The 15,297-nt window shown below is 51.8% G+C and overlaps 1 protein-coding gene across 1 annotated transcript; it reads right to left on the bottom strand.

The window, feature by feature from the left end:
• Nucleotides 1–2,579: 2,579 nt before the first annotated feature.
• LOC119309844 lies at nt 2,580–3,870 on the bottom strand. The gene is made up of 2 exons (XM_037585750.1): nt 3,088–3,870; nt 2,580–2,675 (listed from the first exon to the last, which is right to left on the bottom strand). Exons 1-2 carry the CDS (start codon nt 3,868–3,870, stop codon nt 2,580–2,582), a joined length of 879 nt encoding a protein of 292 aa, XP_037441647.1.
• Nucleotides 3,871–15,297: the final 11,427 nt, after the last annotated feature.

Raw genomic sequence — 15,297 nt, 5'->3', positions numbered from 1 at the left:
GCGTCGCCTTCCCGAGCAAGGCAATCGGGGGCTCCCTTTCCTGCCTCCTCCCAGCGCCCACCCCCTCCTAATCACTTCCCGCCGCTGCCGGCGTAGGTCATCGGGCCTTGCTCGCGTGGTGCCGACGGTGACACCCCCTTTTTTTTCCCGCGCGCCGCTGTGGCTCGGGTGGTGGCGCTGGCGGTGGTGCATCCAGGCCGGTGGCGGATCCGGCAGCGGCGCGGCTTCGCCGGTGGCGCAGCTCCAGGCGCCATGGTGGTGGTGGCGCAGCTGCTTGGCTACGGGGCGGCACCCGTCCGGCCCAAATCTGGGCCCTTTTGGGCCCCTTTTGGGTCTGGCCAGGCGTGGCGCGGGCTGTCCGGCGTCGTCTCCGGCGGACGGAGGTGTGGCTCGGGCTGGGGGTGGCGGAGACGGCGACGCGTGTACTACAACGCGGCATCGGGAGCTTCACGATCCTTTTTCAGGCTCGGCCGGGCGGGAGTGCCTGGTTTGCTCCTGAACTGCGTCCGGTCGGTTACTGCCGAGGGTGGTGGAGGCTGTCCCCTCCCGCGTGGCTGCTGACCCTGCCGCTCCCCGTTCCGAGCTGCTTCCTCTTGATCACGCCGGTCTCTCTTCACTTGCCACGGTGAGACAGCGTTGGTGACTGCAAGATCGTGGTGGTGCATATTGGTGGACGACAAGTATGGCGGAGCGCGATGGTTCGTCCGGGGTCGTGGTTGGTTGGCGGTTGGGAGAAATCCTTGTCGGCTTGACCGGCACCGACGCGGTGACGCCCGTGGGCGCCGCCGTGCCTTCCTGAAGGGCGTCGGATGTACCCCTTCCCCCACGTCCCTTCACATACCGGGGGAAACCCCAGGACATGTCCGTGTAGCAGCGTCGTTGTCGTCGCGTTCCTTCTTGCAGGTGTTGCTTGGTATGCGGCGGCCCGGAGTGCTAGGAGCGTGGTGGAATTCTTCGGCGGGCGCAGCGATTTCGAGTCATCTTCGTTTTGTTGATCCGCCGTTATCGGCATTTGTTTCTTTTGTTCGTCTCTTTCATTTCTTTTGGGCGTGCCTGTGCTACTTCCGCTCCAGCACCTATCGTTGATTGTATTGGTGTTTGGCTTTGCAATAAAAAGCGGGGGAAACTCTTTTTCGTCAATTAGACTAGGGACCAGGAGGATGAAGGAGACTTCACAGATGATCAAACATCAACAAGGGGAATCTAAACTACATTACTTAACAGACTGAATATCCAGTCTCAGATTGATACCTCAAAGGTCAAAGCATGATGACAGGAGGTGGTGACACATCTGGGGAACATATGTGAACGAGAGAACTGGTAGATTCGCTCTGGGAATTTGGTCCTTGAGAAGGATTACCAAAGGAAAATGTTAACATGGCAAAAATAAATAAACATGTAGCAGAAGCTAAATTCACATCACATGTTCAATTAACACATCAATTGTACCTTAATTATCTATTAGGACAATCCGGTCTTGTACTGCTTAACATTTCAGGTCCATCCTCTCTGCCACCAGTTGCCCAGTCTAGAAGCAAAAGAAGTCAAATAAATATATCAACTACCTATGAAAAATTCTATGTACAGAAAAACAGAGGGTGAAGCTGCAGTACTTAGCACTTGCTTAAATCTACCCTACATATATGTAACCTGAGCAGATTACTAGCTTCCGACTCGAGGTTCAGAATAGGTATAAAGCTATATACAGTAGCTATGATAGCATGTTTACTCTAAACAAAAGTAATCACTCAAAACTGTAATATTTCTCTACCTACTCATGAAAGCATTTTCGCAATAGTGAGCCGATCAGAGGAGTTGAGTTGTCTAGAATGAACGTGTGCCATGTTAAATCAAATGCACTAATACAATATTCTTGAACTTGCACATTTTGATGGAAAAACAACTCGACTCCTTAGATTTCAATAATTCTGACCTTACAGAAGATAATTCAAAACATTTTAATTTCTTATTGGATAGTCCGGTATAAATGAACACATTTGCAGCAGAATTCTTCACAAAAGTTGAATAAAACCACATTGTTTATTTCATACTCCTATTTCATAAGATTGTAGCGGCAGATCGTTTTCACAGATTTGTGGCTAGTGGAGAAGATGAGTAGACATAAATACTATATACTACCTCTGTTCTAAAATATATGACGTTTTGGTAGGCTAAACTAGCCTACCAAAACGTCTTATATTTTGGATAGGAGGTAGTAGAAGATAGAAAGAACTATACTATATATATCTGTATGTGAGCCCTAACATGCAAAGCATCTGAATGTGCAAATCAAGTTACTTGTATAACATTTTAGATGGTTCAAATCCAGGTTCAATTGTGTTTGGTACTTTGTTCAATTTCATACAGTTACACAGTTTATGAGATGATGAGCAACTATAGATATGTACATATGAACTTACACATATAATTTCTTATGCATATGTCAAAAGACGGGAGACAGCAAATGCTCTCGCCTTCACATGGTCCAATTATAATATAGTAAGTAAATAAAAATCACCATAAGTAGTTGAGAAAACTGACAGGAAACAAAGATACTACTATAGTTTGTGCATGAATAGTTAGGCAACTGTTAAGCACACCAATGCCATTACAACAACCACAAACCAAAGATCACTGGATGCTGTTGCTCCAGCAATGTAAGGACGAGCTATTACCTGCAGTATAAAAACTTGTGTATGGAACACAGGTGCTGTAGCAAAATTTTCTTTTTTGAGATATAGTGGCTTCGAAATTGATTCGAAAACAGTTGCAGAATTGTATTGAGTCGAGTTGGATCATTAAAGAACCATCAGCATAAGGTGCCCACAGACATATCACATTGTGAACCTCATCGTACCACAGTATCAAACTCCATTTGAGCTCGACGGGCGAAAGGTGCTCGAGCAGATCAATGATTTTCTGAAGGACCCATGTAGCAACATCATCATAATTGACCTTATGTTCCCATAACCGCAGGCTGGGTCCTGTGTGAATGATGAGTCCGAGATTACTTTCCTCTGTCTGGATGATTTGGAGGCAGGAACGGGCACAACGGGCAAGCCGGCTGTCTCCTGGCTTATCAATCACAACAAGCTTCTGCATTTCAAAATCAAGCTCAAGGATGTCACCTTCATTTCCTCCTCCACTGAGCAACCAGCAAAGTGCATTCCCGACAAGGACGCTGGGCTTTCTCCAAACAAAAAGAGCCGTGGTCGTTGTTGAGATAACATTTCCCCATTCGCCAGACTTGGATTCGTAGAGGCAAGCGAACACAAGTGTGCGGGCTTGTTCGCCACGGCGCGCCAAGGCCAGTTTAAAAGAGTTCAGGTCGCAGTCACCGTGCACATGGCCATCGTCGTCATCACCGGCAGCGCAGAGCACCGCGGCGCATAGGATGTCCCTCTCTCTAGCGTCGCCAAACTCTGGTGGAAAAGTTACTCGGCGCCAGCGACCGGAGATGGGGTTCCAGATGACGGCCTCGGGGCGTATCCTGTTGAGGAAAAGGGCGAGGCCGTGGCGGCATTCCACGAAGTGCCAGCTCTCGCGGCGGCGGCGCCGCGCCAGGGAGAATCGCGCGGCCGGGATGCGGTCGGGCGGGCCCAGCGTCGGGATGAAGGGATAAATTTCATCGCCATCGAAGGAGAATAAGCCAAGGAGCGAGGGCTTACGGTGGTGCGCGCGGAATCGGCGGAGGAAGCCGGGGTCGGAGACAAGGCGGCGCCAGCGGTTGCAGACGACGGAGGCGCGGAGGAGGGAGGACGGCTGCGGAGGCAGGAGGAGCAGGATCTCGCGGAGGAGATCGTCGTTGTCCAGTGGCGGCACTGGCTCCGGGAACGGCAAGACGGGGGACGCGAGGCGGCGGCGGGCCATGGAAACCTCGCTAATTTCTCGTTCGGCGCGCGGAGAGTCCCAAACACGTTCAGTTTGGGGGCAACAGCGATTTAACGCACGACGTTTCCCATCCAGCCATCCGCGACGTCGTCCCTAGAGTATCTGACGGTGGAGAGAATTTATAGGGTACACATCATGCACACAACGTCGTGTGCAGATCAATTTGGTTTTTAGTTTTGCCCTGGTTGCTTCTTCTCGTTTCAGATATCGTTTTTTTAAGGGAAACACTCACCATCACCCGATGAATCACAGCGTCCGCGTCCGCCACCTCCCTTGCCTCACACGACTAGCAAAGCTATGAAGTCAACTAGAATTTGAGGACACCTTGTTTTTTCTTTTTAATTTTGGGATGTATAATCTCTTTCATGACAAAAAAATATAGGACACCGATAACGCCCACACGTGTGACATACTAGACATCCACCTACACACCGTGTGTGGCATGAGTAAAAGGCAGCTCACACGGGCTGTGTGTAAGCGAACATTATAATTGTCCATGCGTGTGGGCGCAGCTACTTCATGCCACTCGCCCAATAAGTACTACTCATCTTCATCCCGTGCATGTGGCATGAAGCAAAAATGCCCACACATCTTGGCGCAGCTACGTTAGGTACCCGCGAGATGACGATTTAGTTGCTATCCAGGATGACAGATGTGGTTATCCGAGATGGCAAATGTAGTTGTAAAAGTATGACAACTCTATCTGTTTTGGTTAATTATAGTTGCCATGTCTAATTTATGGTAGTTGCCGCGTGTAATCAAACCGTAGTTGCCGCGTGTGATTAACTATTTGCCATATATGGTCAAACAGTAGTTGTCATGTGTGTTTACCTAATTGCCACATGTGGTCCAACCATAGTTGCCATGTATGGTTAATCACAGTTGCCATGTGTGTTTATCTGGTTGCCATGTACGCGCAACTGCAATTGCCGTCTAGCAACGAATCATGGTTTCCATGTGTGTTTACCTAGTTGCCACGTACGTGTAACTGCACTTGTCATCCAACAACGTACAAGTGTCGTGTGGGCGATGGACTAGGTGGTGGCTATGTGAGCAGAAACTAGTTCGCCCACACAGCGCAGCTGGCAAACCGCGTGCTGCTGGCGTGTGAGCGAACTCTCCGATCCAACGCCCAAACACCAACCCCGTCCTACATGGCATAAAAAATTTAGCAAAACATGCCAAGATTCGTGAAAACATAAACGGACGTTGATCCATTTGTGTGGGCGAGATGCGAACGCCCACACGTGTGGGCGTTAGTATTTTCAAAAATGTATTTATTCAGAATTTCAAAGCTTAATATCATTTAGAAGATACACAATTAAATAATTAAAACTTTACCATTATGTGTTCACGAGGTTGGTAAGTGGTTGAGACACACTATCTAAGTCTATGTGAATAGAGAATCCCGATTGCCCACGACCGGCAACATACTCTTTTGTTTACCTATGCAAGGCAATTGCTAGTGATGTAGAATGGTCATAGCATGGACAGTGCCCCCTTATAGAATTATTTTTTCTTCTTCTTAGAGGGAGTGGTCCCCCCCCCCCCCCTCAATGGTGTTGACGGAGACCATTGTTGGAAAACGGCCAACACTGACTCGGCCCGCACCGTGCCGCCCGCTCACCACGCGGTGATCGTGGCCTCTCCCTGCTCCCCGCGTAGCTAGCGCACGTTCCTCCTGGAGACTAGCTCCCTTCTGCTGTAACCAACACAACACCTGCGCGTTCTCTCTCGTGTATATAAGGCCATGCCTTCCTCTGTAATACATACACTGAGATATTCATCCTTCTTCTTGGTACCAGAGCCATCCTTCCTCCCTGTACCCCATGGCCGGATCCCACGCTCTGACGAGGGCTCCGATGCCGGCGAGCAGCCCAACACCGGCGTCAACTCCGACAGCCCACCCCTTCCCAGCTCCACTGCTCCGCTGCCCACCACTCCCACACCACCTACCGATCAGAGCGCTCCTCCGGCCACTGCTCCGCTGCACCTCACCGTCACGCCGCTCGGCGCGGTGGCCTCCGACACTGCGTCGTCCTCGACGGCGCTGCCACCTTCCATCCACGCCGTCAACGTCGGCGCCCACATCGACTTCAAACTGGACGCCGTCTGTGGCAACTACTCCAAGTGGAGGCGGATCATGTCCTTCATCCTCCGCAAATCCGGCGTGGAAAGCCACGTCCTCGTCAACCTCAACCCGCGCACTCAGACTGCGCAGTGGCGCCACGACGATCTCCAGATCCTCCTCATGATCTACGGTACGATCACGGACGAACTTTACGATGTCATTTCTGCCCAAGATTCCACTGCCTATCATGCATGGTTCCACCTTGACGCCTTCTTCCGCGATAATCTCGCGGGCCGGGCCATCCACGTCGGCGCCGAGTTCCGTGCCATCGTTCAAGGTGACATGAAGATCGCCGAGTACTGCAGGCGCCTCAAGGCGCTCGCGGACTCCCTCGACGACCTTGACGAGCACGTCACCGACAAGACCCTCACCCTCCAGCTCATCCGCAGCCTCGCTCCGCGCTTCGGTGTCATGGCATCCCTGCTACCAATGCAGGTGCCCTTCCCCACCTTCGTCCAGGCCCGCTCTCGGCTGATGCTGGAGGAAATCAGCCTCGATGCACGCGCGTGCGGAGGGGGCCACCGCCCTCATCGCCACCCACGGAGGCGGCTCCGGCGGCGGTGGTGGCGGCTCCGGCAGCTCCAGCGGCGGTGGCGGCGGTCCCGCTTCCACAGGCGGCACCATCCAGCGGCAACCCAATCGCTCTTCGGACCGCGGCGGGCGCGGGCACGGCCGTGGCCGCGGCGGGCGTGGTCGCGGCTCCGGTGGCCGCGGAGGGCCTCCAGGGCATCCGCCTTCGTCCCAGCAGCCCTGGATGGGCTACTTCGCCCCGTGGGGCGCACCTTTCCCACCGGCCGGCCATGCACCATGGGTTCCACCAAACGCCGCCGGCGTCCTCGGTCCACGCCCCGGGGTTCCACACCATGCCTACCCCATGATCTACAACGTCAACACCCCACCCATGTATGGCGCCGCTCCTCCAACCTATGGCACGCCGCCCGCCTACACGCCTCCGCCTACTTCATGGGACACCGGCCACATGCTCAACACCGCCATGTCTAACATGTCCCTCCAGGCTCCGGGCGGCGGTGGCGAGTGGTACCTGGACACTGGCGCATCCAGTCACATCACCAACAATGCGGGTAACTTGGACACATCTTGTTTTTCTGCAAAGTATCCTTCCATCTTAGTTGGTGACGGCTCCTACATGCCTGTCCTTGCCACGGGCACTGCCTCTCGCCCACCTCGCCCTTTCTCCCTTAATCATGTTCTCTTTGCGCCCTCTGTTGTCAAAAACTTGCTTTTTGTACGCCAATTTACTATTGACAACTCTGTTTCTATTGAGTTTGACCCACATGGCTTTCTTGTGAAGGATCTGGTGAGCAGGACCCCTCTCATGAGGTCAAATAGTTCCACTGGGCTTTATCCTTTCTTCGGCGAATCACCCACGGCTCTATAAGTCGACATCGGCAACTTGTGGCACAGGTGTTTAGGGCACCCTAGTCGTGCTTCTCTAGCAAAGTTATCTCATTTTCTCTCTTCGTGTAATAAACCCCTACCCCCTCTGCCACATGTGAGGCGTGCCAATTCGGCCGACAGCCCAGGCTCCCCTTCCCCTCCTCTAGTTCCTTCACCACTTCTCCTTTTTAGCTTGTACATTGTGATTTGTGGACATCATCTGTCTCTAGCTGTTCTGGATATGCTTATTACTTAATAATAATAGATGATTTCAATCATTACTCCTGGACTTTCCCCATGCGTCACAAATCAAAAGCTGCTGACGTTCTCATACGTTTTTATGCCTACACCATCACCCAGTTTCATCTCTGTCTACAATGCATCCAGTGTGATAACGGAGGAGAGTTTCTCAACACCCGCCTCCGCTCGTTTCTTTCTGCCAACGGCATCACCTTGCGCCTCTCTTGCCCTCACACTTCGCCACAGAACGGCAAGGCCGAGCGCGCCATCCGCAGCACCAACAACATCATGCGCACTCTCCTCCTCCAAGCACACATGCCGCTCGAATTTTGGGTGGAAAGCCTCAACACCGCCACGCACCTCCTAAACCTTCGCCCCTCTCGCGCCATCGCACACAACACACCCTACTTCATGCTCCATGGCATCGCCCCCACCTACGACCACCTCCGCACGTTCGGCTGCTTGTGCTACCCTAACCTCTACGCCACCTCCCCTCACAAGCTTGCCGCCCGCTCGCGTCGCTGCGTCCTCCTCGGGCTCCCTCGTGAACACAAGGGTTACCGTTGCCTCGACCTGGACACTCGCCGCGTCATCACCTCCAGGCACGTCATCTTCGACGAAACACAATTTCCCTACACACCGGCCACCCCCCTCCACGACCATAGAAAATCCCATGCGAATCCCACCTACCTCGTACTATCCAGGTGTATCCACATCAGGATCACTGCCTGCCCACGCGCCTCCCGCAGTCGCTCCCTAACCAAGCCAACAGCCCGATCCCACCTCGGATCCTGCAACCACGGATCCCGCGCCCACCACTCCACCCTCCGGTCGGTCCCACCCTGGCCCCGCCTTCCCCACCAATCCCAGCTCGACCAAATCCACCTGGTCGGCCACTCCGCGCAGCGATACGGCCCCCTCCCCTCCCACCTCGCCACCTGGTCGTCCCCTCCCTCCGCGCGCCGTGCCCATCACCCCCCGCCGCAATGATCACGCCATGCAAACCCGAGGCAAAGCCGGTTTTCTTCAACCAAAAAAACCTCTACTCCCCCACTGCCCTCGCCGCCGTTCCCGACACACCTGCCCTCTCACCCATCCCCGCCACCTACAAACAAGCCCTCTAAGACCCAAACTGGCGCCGCGCCATGCAAGATGAGTTTGATCCTTTGTTGCAAAACAACACGTGGTGTCGTGCAAATAACACGTCAGATGTCCTTAGTGTCAGGACTTAGTCGCGAGGCCAACGCATCTATGTGGTAGCTTGAGAGGGGTTGAGCGAAACCGAGAGATGCAACACAAGACAGGGGTTTAGATAGCTTCGGGCCCCAGGAAACATCATCCGATAAAAACCCTACATGCTGTTTGAGGCTAGATCTCATTATCATCACGAGGGAGTCACCGTAAACCGGCTCTCCTCTAGTTGTGTCTAGCCCTAGAGATTGTTTCTTGCTTGTCTCTCTTTGAGGAGCCCTGCCCCTCCTTATATATGTTGAAGGGGCGGGTTACATGTGGAGTCCAACTCGGACTTTAACTTAAACTATTTTGACTTTCCTTCCTAGGCTTCTTAACGTCTGCCGGTTTAACATTGTCTGCCGGTTTAACATTGTCTGCCGGTTTAACACTGTCTGCCGGTTTAACATTGTCTGCCAGTTTAACACTCGCCGGTTTACCGCTCGCCGGTTTACCGTCTGTCTTAGCCATCTGTCTTAACTCTCCGTCGGTTTAACATCTGCCGGTTTACCGTCTGACTTAGCCATCTATCTTAACTGTCTGCCGGTTTACCATCCGCCAGTTTACCAAGTCCCGGCCGGTTTACGACTCCGGCCGGGTCATACCGCGGGATATATCCCCGACATTAGCCCCCAGTTTAATTTGGATTTATCCATGTTAAACTGATCCTGGTCCTCCTTAAGTCCTTGTCACTTGCTTCTTATAAAAAATCTGGTTTAATAGGCCAGCTTCATAATCAACTTGCTGACACTGGTTTCTCATAGAAAATATATTGTGAAGAATAACGCCTTTGATTCAGCTCCCAATGCTTAAAAACAATATTGGTCCTTGAAATACTCATCTGATCTTCAGCCGGTTTAAGAATGTAGAACTTGCCGGTTTATAAATATCGATAGCACTGGGTCATACTTGTAGTTAACATTCAGTTTGAAAATATACCTCTTATATGACTATCACTTGTAGCCCTCAAGTCTTAAGAAGGTAGCATAGCAACAGCTTAAGACTTGCTTCAATATAAATATCACAATCTTGAAGAAATCCAGGTTGTTCATCTCAATCACTAGTCAGAATTGAGTATTCCCCATATGTAGCCCCCAAGTGCCGGGTTGTCATGCTGGCAACAACCTGGGACTTGTAATTTCCCGATGCTCATGAAAACTTCAACCAGTGTAGCCCCCAAGGACCGGGTCATTATGCAATAATGAGCAGGGTCTTTGTAATTATAATCATGTAATCTTTGAACAGCAACGGTGTAGCCCCCAAGGGCCGGCTCAGTAAGATAATATTGAGCTGGGACTTTGATATATACTTCAATGAAAATAACATCATATGATGTAACCCCCATCATGGGGCTTGAATTCACGTCCACAAGGTTAAGAACCTTGTGCTTTACCAACTGAGCAGTGGACCCTTCAATATAATGAATAAAAAGCTTTGTACCTTGAATTGTTTGACAGGAGCAATTGGTAGCCCCCAAGGGCCAGCTCATTATAATGTGATGAGTCGGGTCTTCAATAAGATGAACAAAGAATGACTTTGCATTAGCCCCCAAGTGTCATGGTGCATGCTTGCAGCGACATGAGACTTGCATATTTGATGTAATCTCAACTTAAATAATGTAGCCCCCAAGTGTCGGGTTGTAAGCCTGCAGCAACTCGGGACTATTCCTTCAATTGTAGAATAAAAATCATATCCATTGATAATATGGTAGCCATTGCGCTAAAGCGACTTGAAAACCTTAATCATAATACTGGTTATTGATAACCATAATAGAAATCCAGCCATGTTGGCTATTTGAATAATATACCCAATGATTTATAAGCGCATAATTCCAATGGCGCAATCCAAATATATGCTGGCGACTTATAGTCCAAAGCCAGGCCGGGTCAATAAACACCGGATTATAAGTGATTATGTACTGACAACTTGTAGTTGAAAGTCAAGCCGGGTTAATGAACACCGGGTTAATTTGATGACTGATAGTCATGCCGGGTCAATAGACACTGGTTCAACATAAAATTTATCAAAATAGAAATATCTTGACAAAGGCAAATAAAACCGTGTAGTCGAGGCTTTTTGAGGGCTGCCAGGCCCAAATTCGAGGCTTTTTGTGGGCTGCCAGGCCGCTAAGTTGAACTATTTAACAAAGCCTTTTAAGATGGACCTCCAACTAACCAATCACCATTTTAACTTTGACAAGTGCAGGGTCTCAATGAGAGTAACTGTCAAACATTCGGAGGGTCGAGCCAGGATGACCTGGATAGGAGTGTCTTACTTGATGAAGGCAGGTTAACCCGGGGTTTTAGGTAAATATACCAGGCTTCCAAGCCATGGGTCGATACCCAGCTACAAGGGTCCATTCAAGCTCCTCGGTATTTGACACAAGGATCCCCCAAGTAACGTAATGAGCTGTGCTCATTGGGTGCCTATGTTTGAGCTGTGCATAGCAACAAGACTCTTTTTGGCCCCTTGGTGTGAAGCTCCCAAGCTTTGTTGTGGCGTGACAACCGTATTAATAGACAGAACAGGACGTCGCTTTGTAAGCAGAAACCCCCTCATGATAAATAATATGATAAGCCAATAAGGTAGGATACCCATGTTTGAACCGCGCATCATGGCAGCAGGTCCTCTTCGGCAACCTTTAACTTTTTGTGAAAGATAAATTCTTCTCGAACCGGGATTTTGAACCGGATATTGAGAGCTTCAAAGCTTTGCGGGAGACATCTTTCCCTTGAACCGGATTTTAAACCAGAATCTTCATTTTCAGCCGGAAATTTTCTGACGGCCTTTAAACTCGAACTTGCGAGAAGTTAATTCCTTTTTTGAACCGGAAATTATTAAACCGGATTGAGAGCTTCATAGCTTCGTGGGAGACAGATTTTCCTTGAACATCATGGGGCACTTGAATTGGCTGAAACTGGCAAGACTTGCTGAATCATATCATCGTAGCCCCTGAGTCTTAAGATGACTCAAGGAATTGTCTTAGATTCTCCGTACTTGACCATAGCAGAAGGTATATATCATTGCTGTTGATAACGCGATGTACATCCACAGAAGGTTGAGATGTCTGCGGTTATAAGTGATCCCATTGGAATTGTGCCAGTAACCCGGCCAGTGGGTCATCCACGCTGATTGTTTGAAATTACCCAAACTGCAGTGGCAATGATTTGTACCCCAAGTCATTGAGCCATCCGGCAGAAGCTGATAATATATTATGATCTGCTCCAGTTTTGTGGAAATAGACCGGACCGCAGGGCGGCGGTTTACGAACGCAGTAGCTTGGGTGCTTCTATTGAGTGGCACAGCAAGGACAAATTTCCGCGATATAACGTCACTTGGAAATAAATAATTTCCCTGATTCCTTTTTACGACGGATCCTCTGTCCGTAGATAATTTTTCAGTACCGTCACTGAATTCCCTTTGATCCATATATTTATCCAAACCATATTTGTGTTGACACTGCCGATCTTCTTTTTCATTTGATCTTCGCGTGGGTCGTAGTAGTACTCTGTAGTACTAACTGATTTTGGCCCCATGCATGTGCATCGGAGTCAAACAAGTAGTCTAACCCTCTCTCTTCAAACAACGTATTCACGTTTCCTTCCAATGGTGTAAACCTATGTCTGAAGCTTGACAAACAGACTGCAGGCGTCTGGTGTTGGGGTCTCTGCAGTAAAGCGCCTGCAGCACTTTCTTCTGAAGCAAACAGAACAAACTAAACCACCGGCTCTGATCGGCAAAGGTAAAGCCGTCGGCGAGTCCTCTTAAGCAGTGATAGAGGCGGTAAGTGGAAGCAGTTGGTGTGTGTCCGGCTTAAAGCGGAACGAGGCCGGGTTGGCAGAGATGGGCCACGGTGGCGAAACAAACCAGCAGCACAATGCGAGGCTACGGCGGTTCAAGACCAGGTTAAAGAGGCGTGGTTGTGGCCCGGAGCAGAGGTGAAGCGGCCGCGGACATGGAGCAGGGGGCCGAGCGCGTGGTGACGTAGAGCGGCGGGTTGAGGCCAGCGCGGCGGCTCCAGGCGACTTGCAGTGGCAGACCGACCCACCAGCAGCAGGGTGAGTCTGTGGTGACCCGGCAGGAAGCAGCAGTGAGGCGGATTACGACAGCGGCGAGTTGGAGGCGCGGCGTGGCCAGTTCAGCGCGAACGCGCAGAGCAAGAAGAGGCGAATTGGGGGCACCGGGCAAAAACAACGCGCAGCCATGGCTGGAGCGATGCGGGAGGTGGCTTGAGACTCGGAACGGCGCGACCATGGTGACTAGGAACGACGCGGCCATGGCGACTCGGAGATGGCAGCTCGGAACGGCGTATGGTGAAGGCGAGTTGGGCGCCAGACAGGGCAGGCCGCACAGAGCCGGCGCAAGGCCGGGTCGCGCGTGCGGTCGGCGAAATGGCAAACGGGGCCGGGTGTAGCCGGGTCGTGGGACGCCGAAAAAGGCCGGCCGGACTGCGGGGAAGCCGGCGTGGAACCAGAACGGCGCGGACCCGGCAAGGGCGAGTGGGACGACGGACGCGCAGGAGGCCGGTGGCTTGAGAAGGAGCGACGGAGCGGACCGCTGGCGGTGCACAGCGAGAGGCGAGCTGGAGATAGGAGCCGCGGCAGAGGATACGCCAGCGACTCGGTGAGCCGGTCCACGGCGACGGCTGCTCGGCGCAGCTGCAGGTTAAGAGACGGTCGGGCGGTTTTGACGGGCCGAAGGCGAGGTGAGGTAGGGACGGTGAGCCTCGTCGACGGGGCGACTCAGCCAGGGCAGCCTCCCAACAAGGGCGGCAGCACTCGGGCAGCGCCGTGACGCGGGAGGAGTTTTTCATCGGCGTGAGGGATGGCGGCAGCACAGGTGAACTAGGCGTACTAGGAGTCACGCCGACGACAGAGGCAAGGCCGTGAAAACAACGGCTTGCAGTGGCGCCGGCTAGTTGGAGGCGTGAACCTGCGATGATGGATGCATAGTAGGTCAACGAGGCGGGTTGCATGAGGAGTCCGAGCCCGCAGGCCATCCGTGTCCGGGTCGGTTTGAGGTGCAGCAGCGCTCGTGAGGCCTCGAAGGCGCGGGCTGCGAGGGCGGCTTAGAGCAAGGCCAAGCAGTGATAGCGGCGTGAGGCGAGCCATGGCGCAGAGGCGGGGTGATTCCAGTGAGGAAGTGCGACCGACGGCTTACGGCACGGCCAGCAAGGGCGACTCCCTGTAGAAGCCCAAGACGGTGACTCACAGCGACGGAGCGCTTCATCCAAGGCGGCCTCGCAGTAGAAACAAGGACGTGACAGTGGAGGCGTGGTGGTTCGATGAAGCGAGTCGCAGGAGGAGTTCGAGTTTGTCGCTGTCCTTTCCTTTGACTATTTTCTTTGACTCGACTTGTACTTGCTCACCGATTGATAGAACTCGGTGGATCAACATTGGATACCTTTTATCTGTTTCGATGGAAACTGTCACTCGATCGCTTGCAGGATCCGGCGAAACCGATCTCTTGTTGGCTTGGACAGATTGTCTCGCATCAGCGGTGTTGAACAAATCTGCCCTTGTTGCCGTGCATGCTGTCCTTGAAACTTTTTCGATCTGCACCGACGAACTTGACGTTGATGTAGATATTTTTGTGCCGGTTCTCCTCCAGCCGGCCAGTCACGAGCTTCCCGATTCCTGAAAGAGATCCCTCCAAGAACTTGACACCACCATGCGCCAGCCCCACGGTGGGCGCCAACTGTCGTGGAAATAACACGTTAGATTTCTTAGTGTCAGGACTTAGTCGTGAGGCCAACGCATCTATGTGGTAGCTTGAGAGGGGTTGAGCGGAATCGAGAGATGCAACACAAGACAGGGGTTTAGACAGCTTCGGGCCCCGGGAAACATCATCCGGTAAAAACTCTACTTGCAGTTTCAGGCTAGATCTCATTATCATCACGAGGGAGTCGCCGTAAACCGGCTCTCCTCTAGTTGTGTCTAGCCCTAGAGATTGTTTCTTGCTTGTCTCTCTTTGGGGAGCCCTGCCCCTCCTTATATATGTTGAAGGGGCGGGTTACATGTGGAGTCCAACTCGGACTTTAACTTAAACTATTTTGACTTCCCTTCCTAGGCTTCTCAACGTCTGCCGGTTTAACATTGTCTGCCGGTTTAACATTGTCTGCCGGTTTAACATTTTCTGCTAGTTTAACACTCGCCGGTTTACCGCTCGTCGGTTTACCGTCTGTCTTAGCCATCTGTCTTAACTCTCCGCCGGTTTAACATATGTCGGTTTACCGTCTGACTTAGCCATCTGTCTTAACTGTCTGCCGGTTTACCATCCGCCGGTTTACAAAGTCCCGACCGGTTTATGACTCCGGCCGGGTCATACCGTGGGGTATATCCCCAATGTTGGGGAATGTTGCAGAAAATAAAAAATTTCCTACGTTTCACCAAGATCCATCTATGAGT

Source organism: Triticum dicoccoides, chromosome 5B, assembly GCF_002162155.2.
Source record: "Triticum dicoccoides isolate Atlit2015 ecotype Zavitan chromosome 5B, WEW_v2.0, whole genome shotgun sequence".
NCBI classification, from domain to species: domain Eukaryota; kingdom Viridiplantae; phylum Streptophyta; class Magnoliopsida; order Poales; family Poaceae; genus Triticum; species Triticum dicoccoides.
Note: the sequence above shows the minus strand (reverse complement) of the source record. Positions and strands in the feature narration are given on the sequence as shown.

Bases quoted from the DNA above. Each gene is read 5' to 3' on its own strand.
- LOC119309844 (XM_037585750.1), bottom strand. From the start codon at position 3,870: ATGGCCCGCCGCCGCCTCGCGTCCCCCGTCTTGCCGTTCCCGGAGCCA. The intron at 2,676-3,087 runs GTGATTGATAAG...TTTATACTGCAG, and splicing joins TTGAAATGCAGAAGCTTGTT to GTAATAGCTCGTCCTTACAT.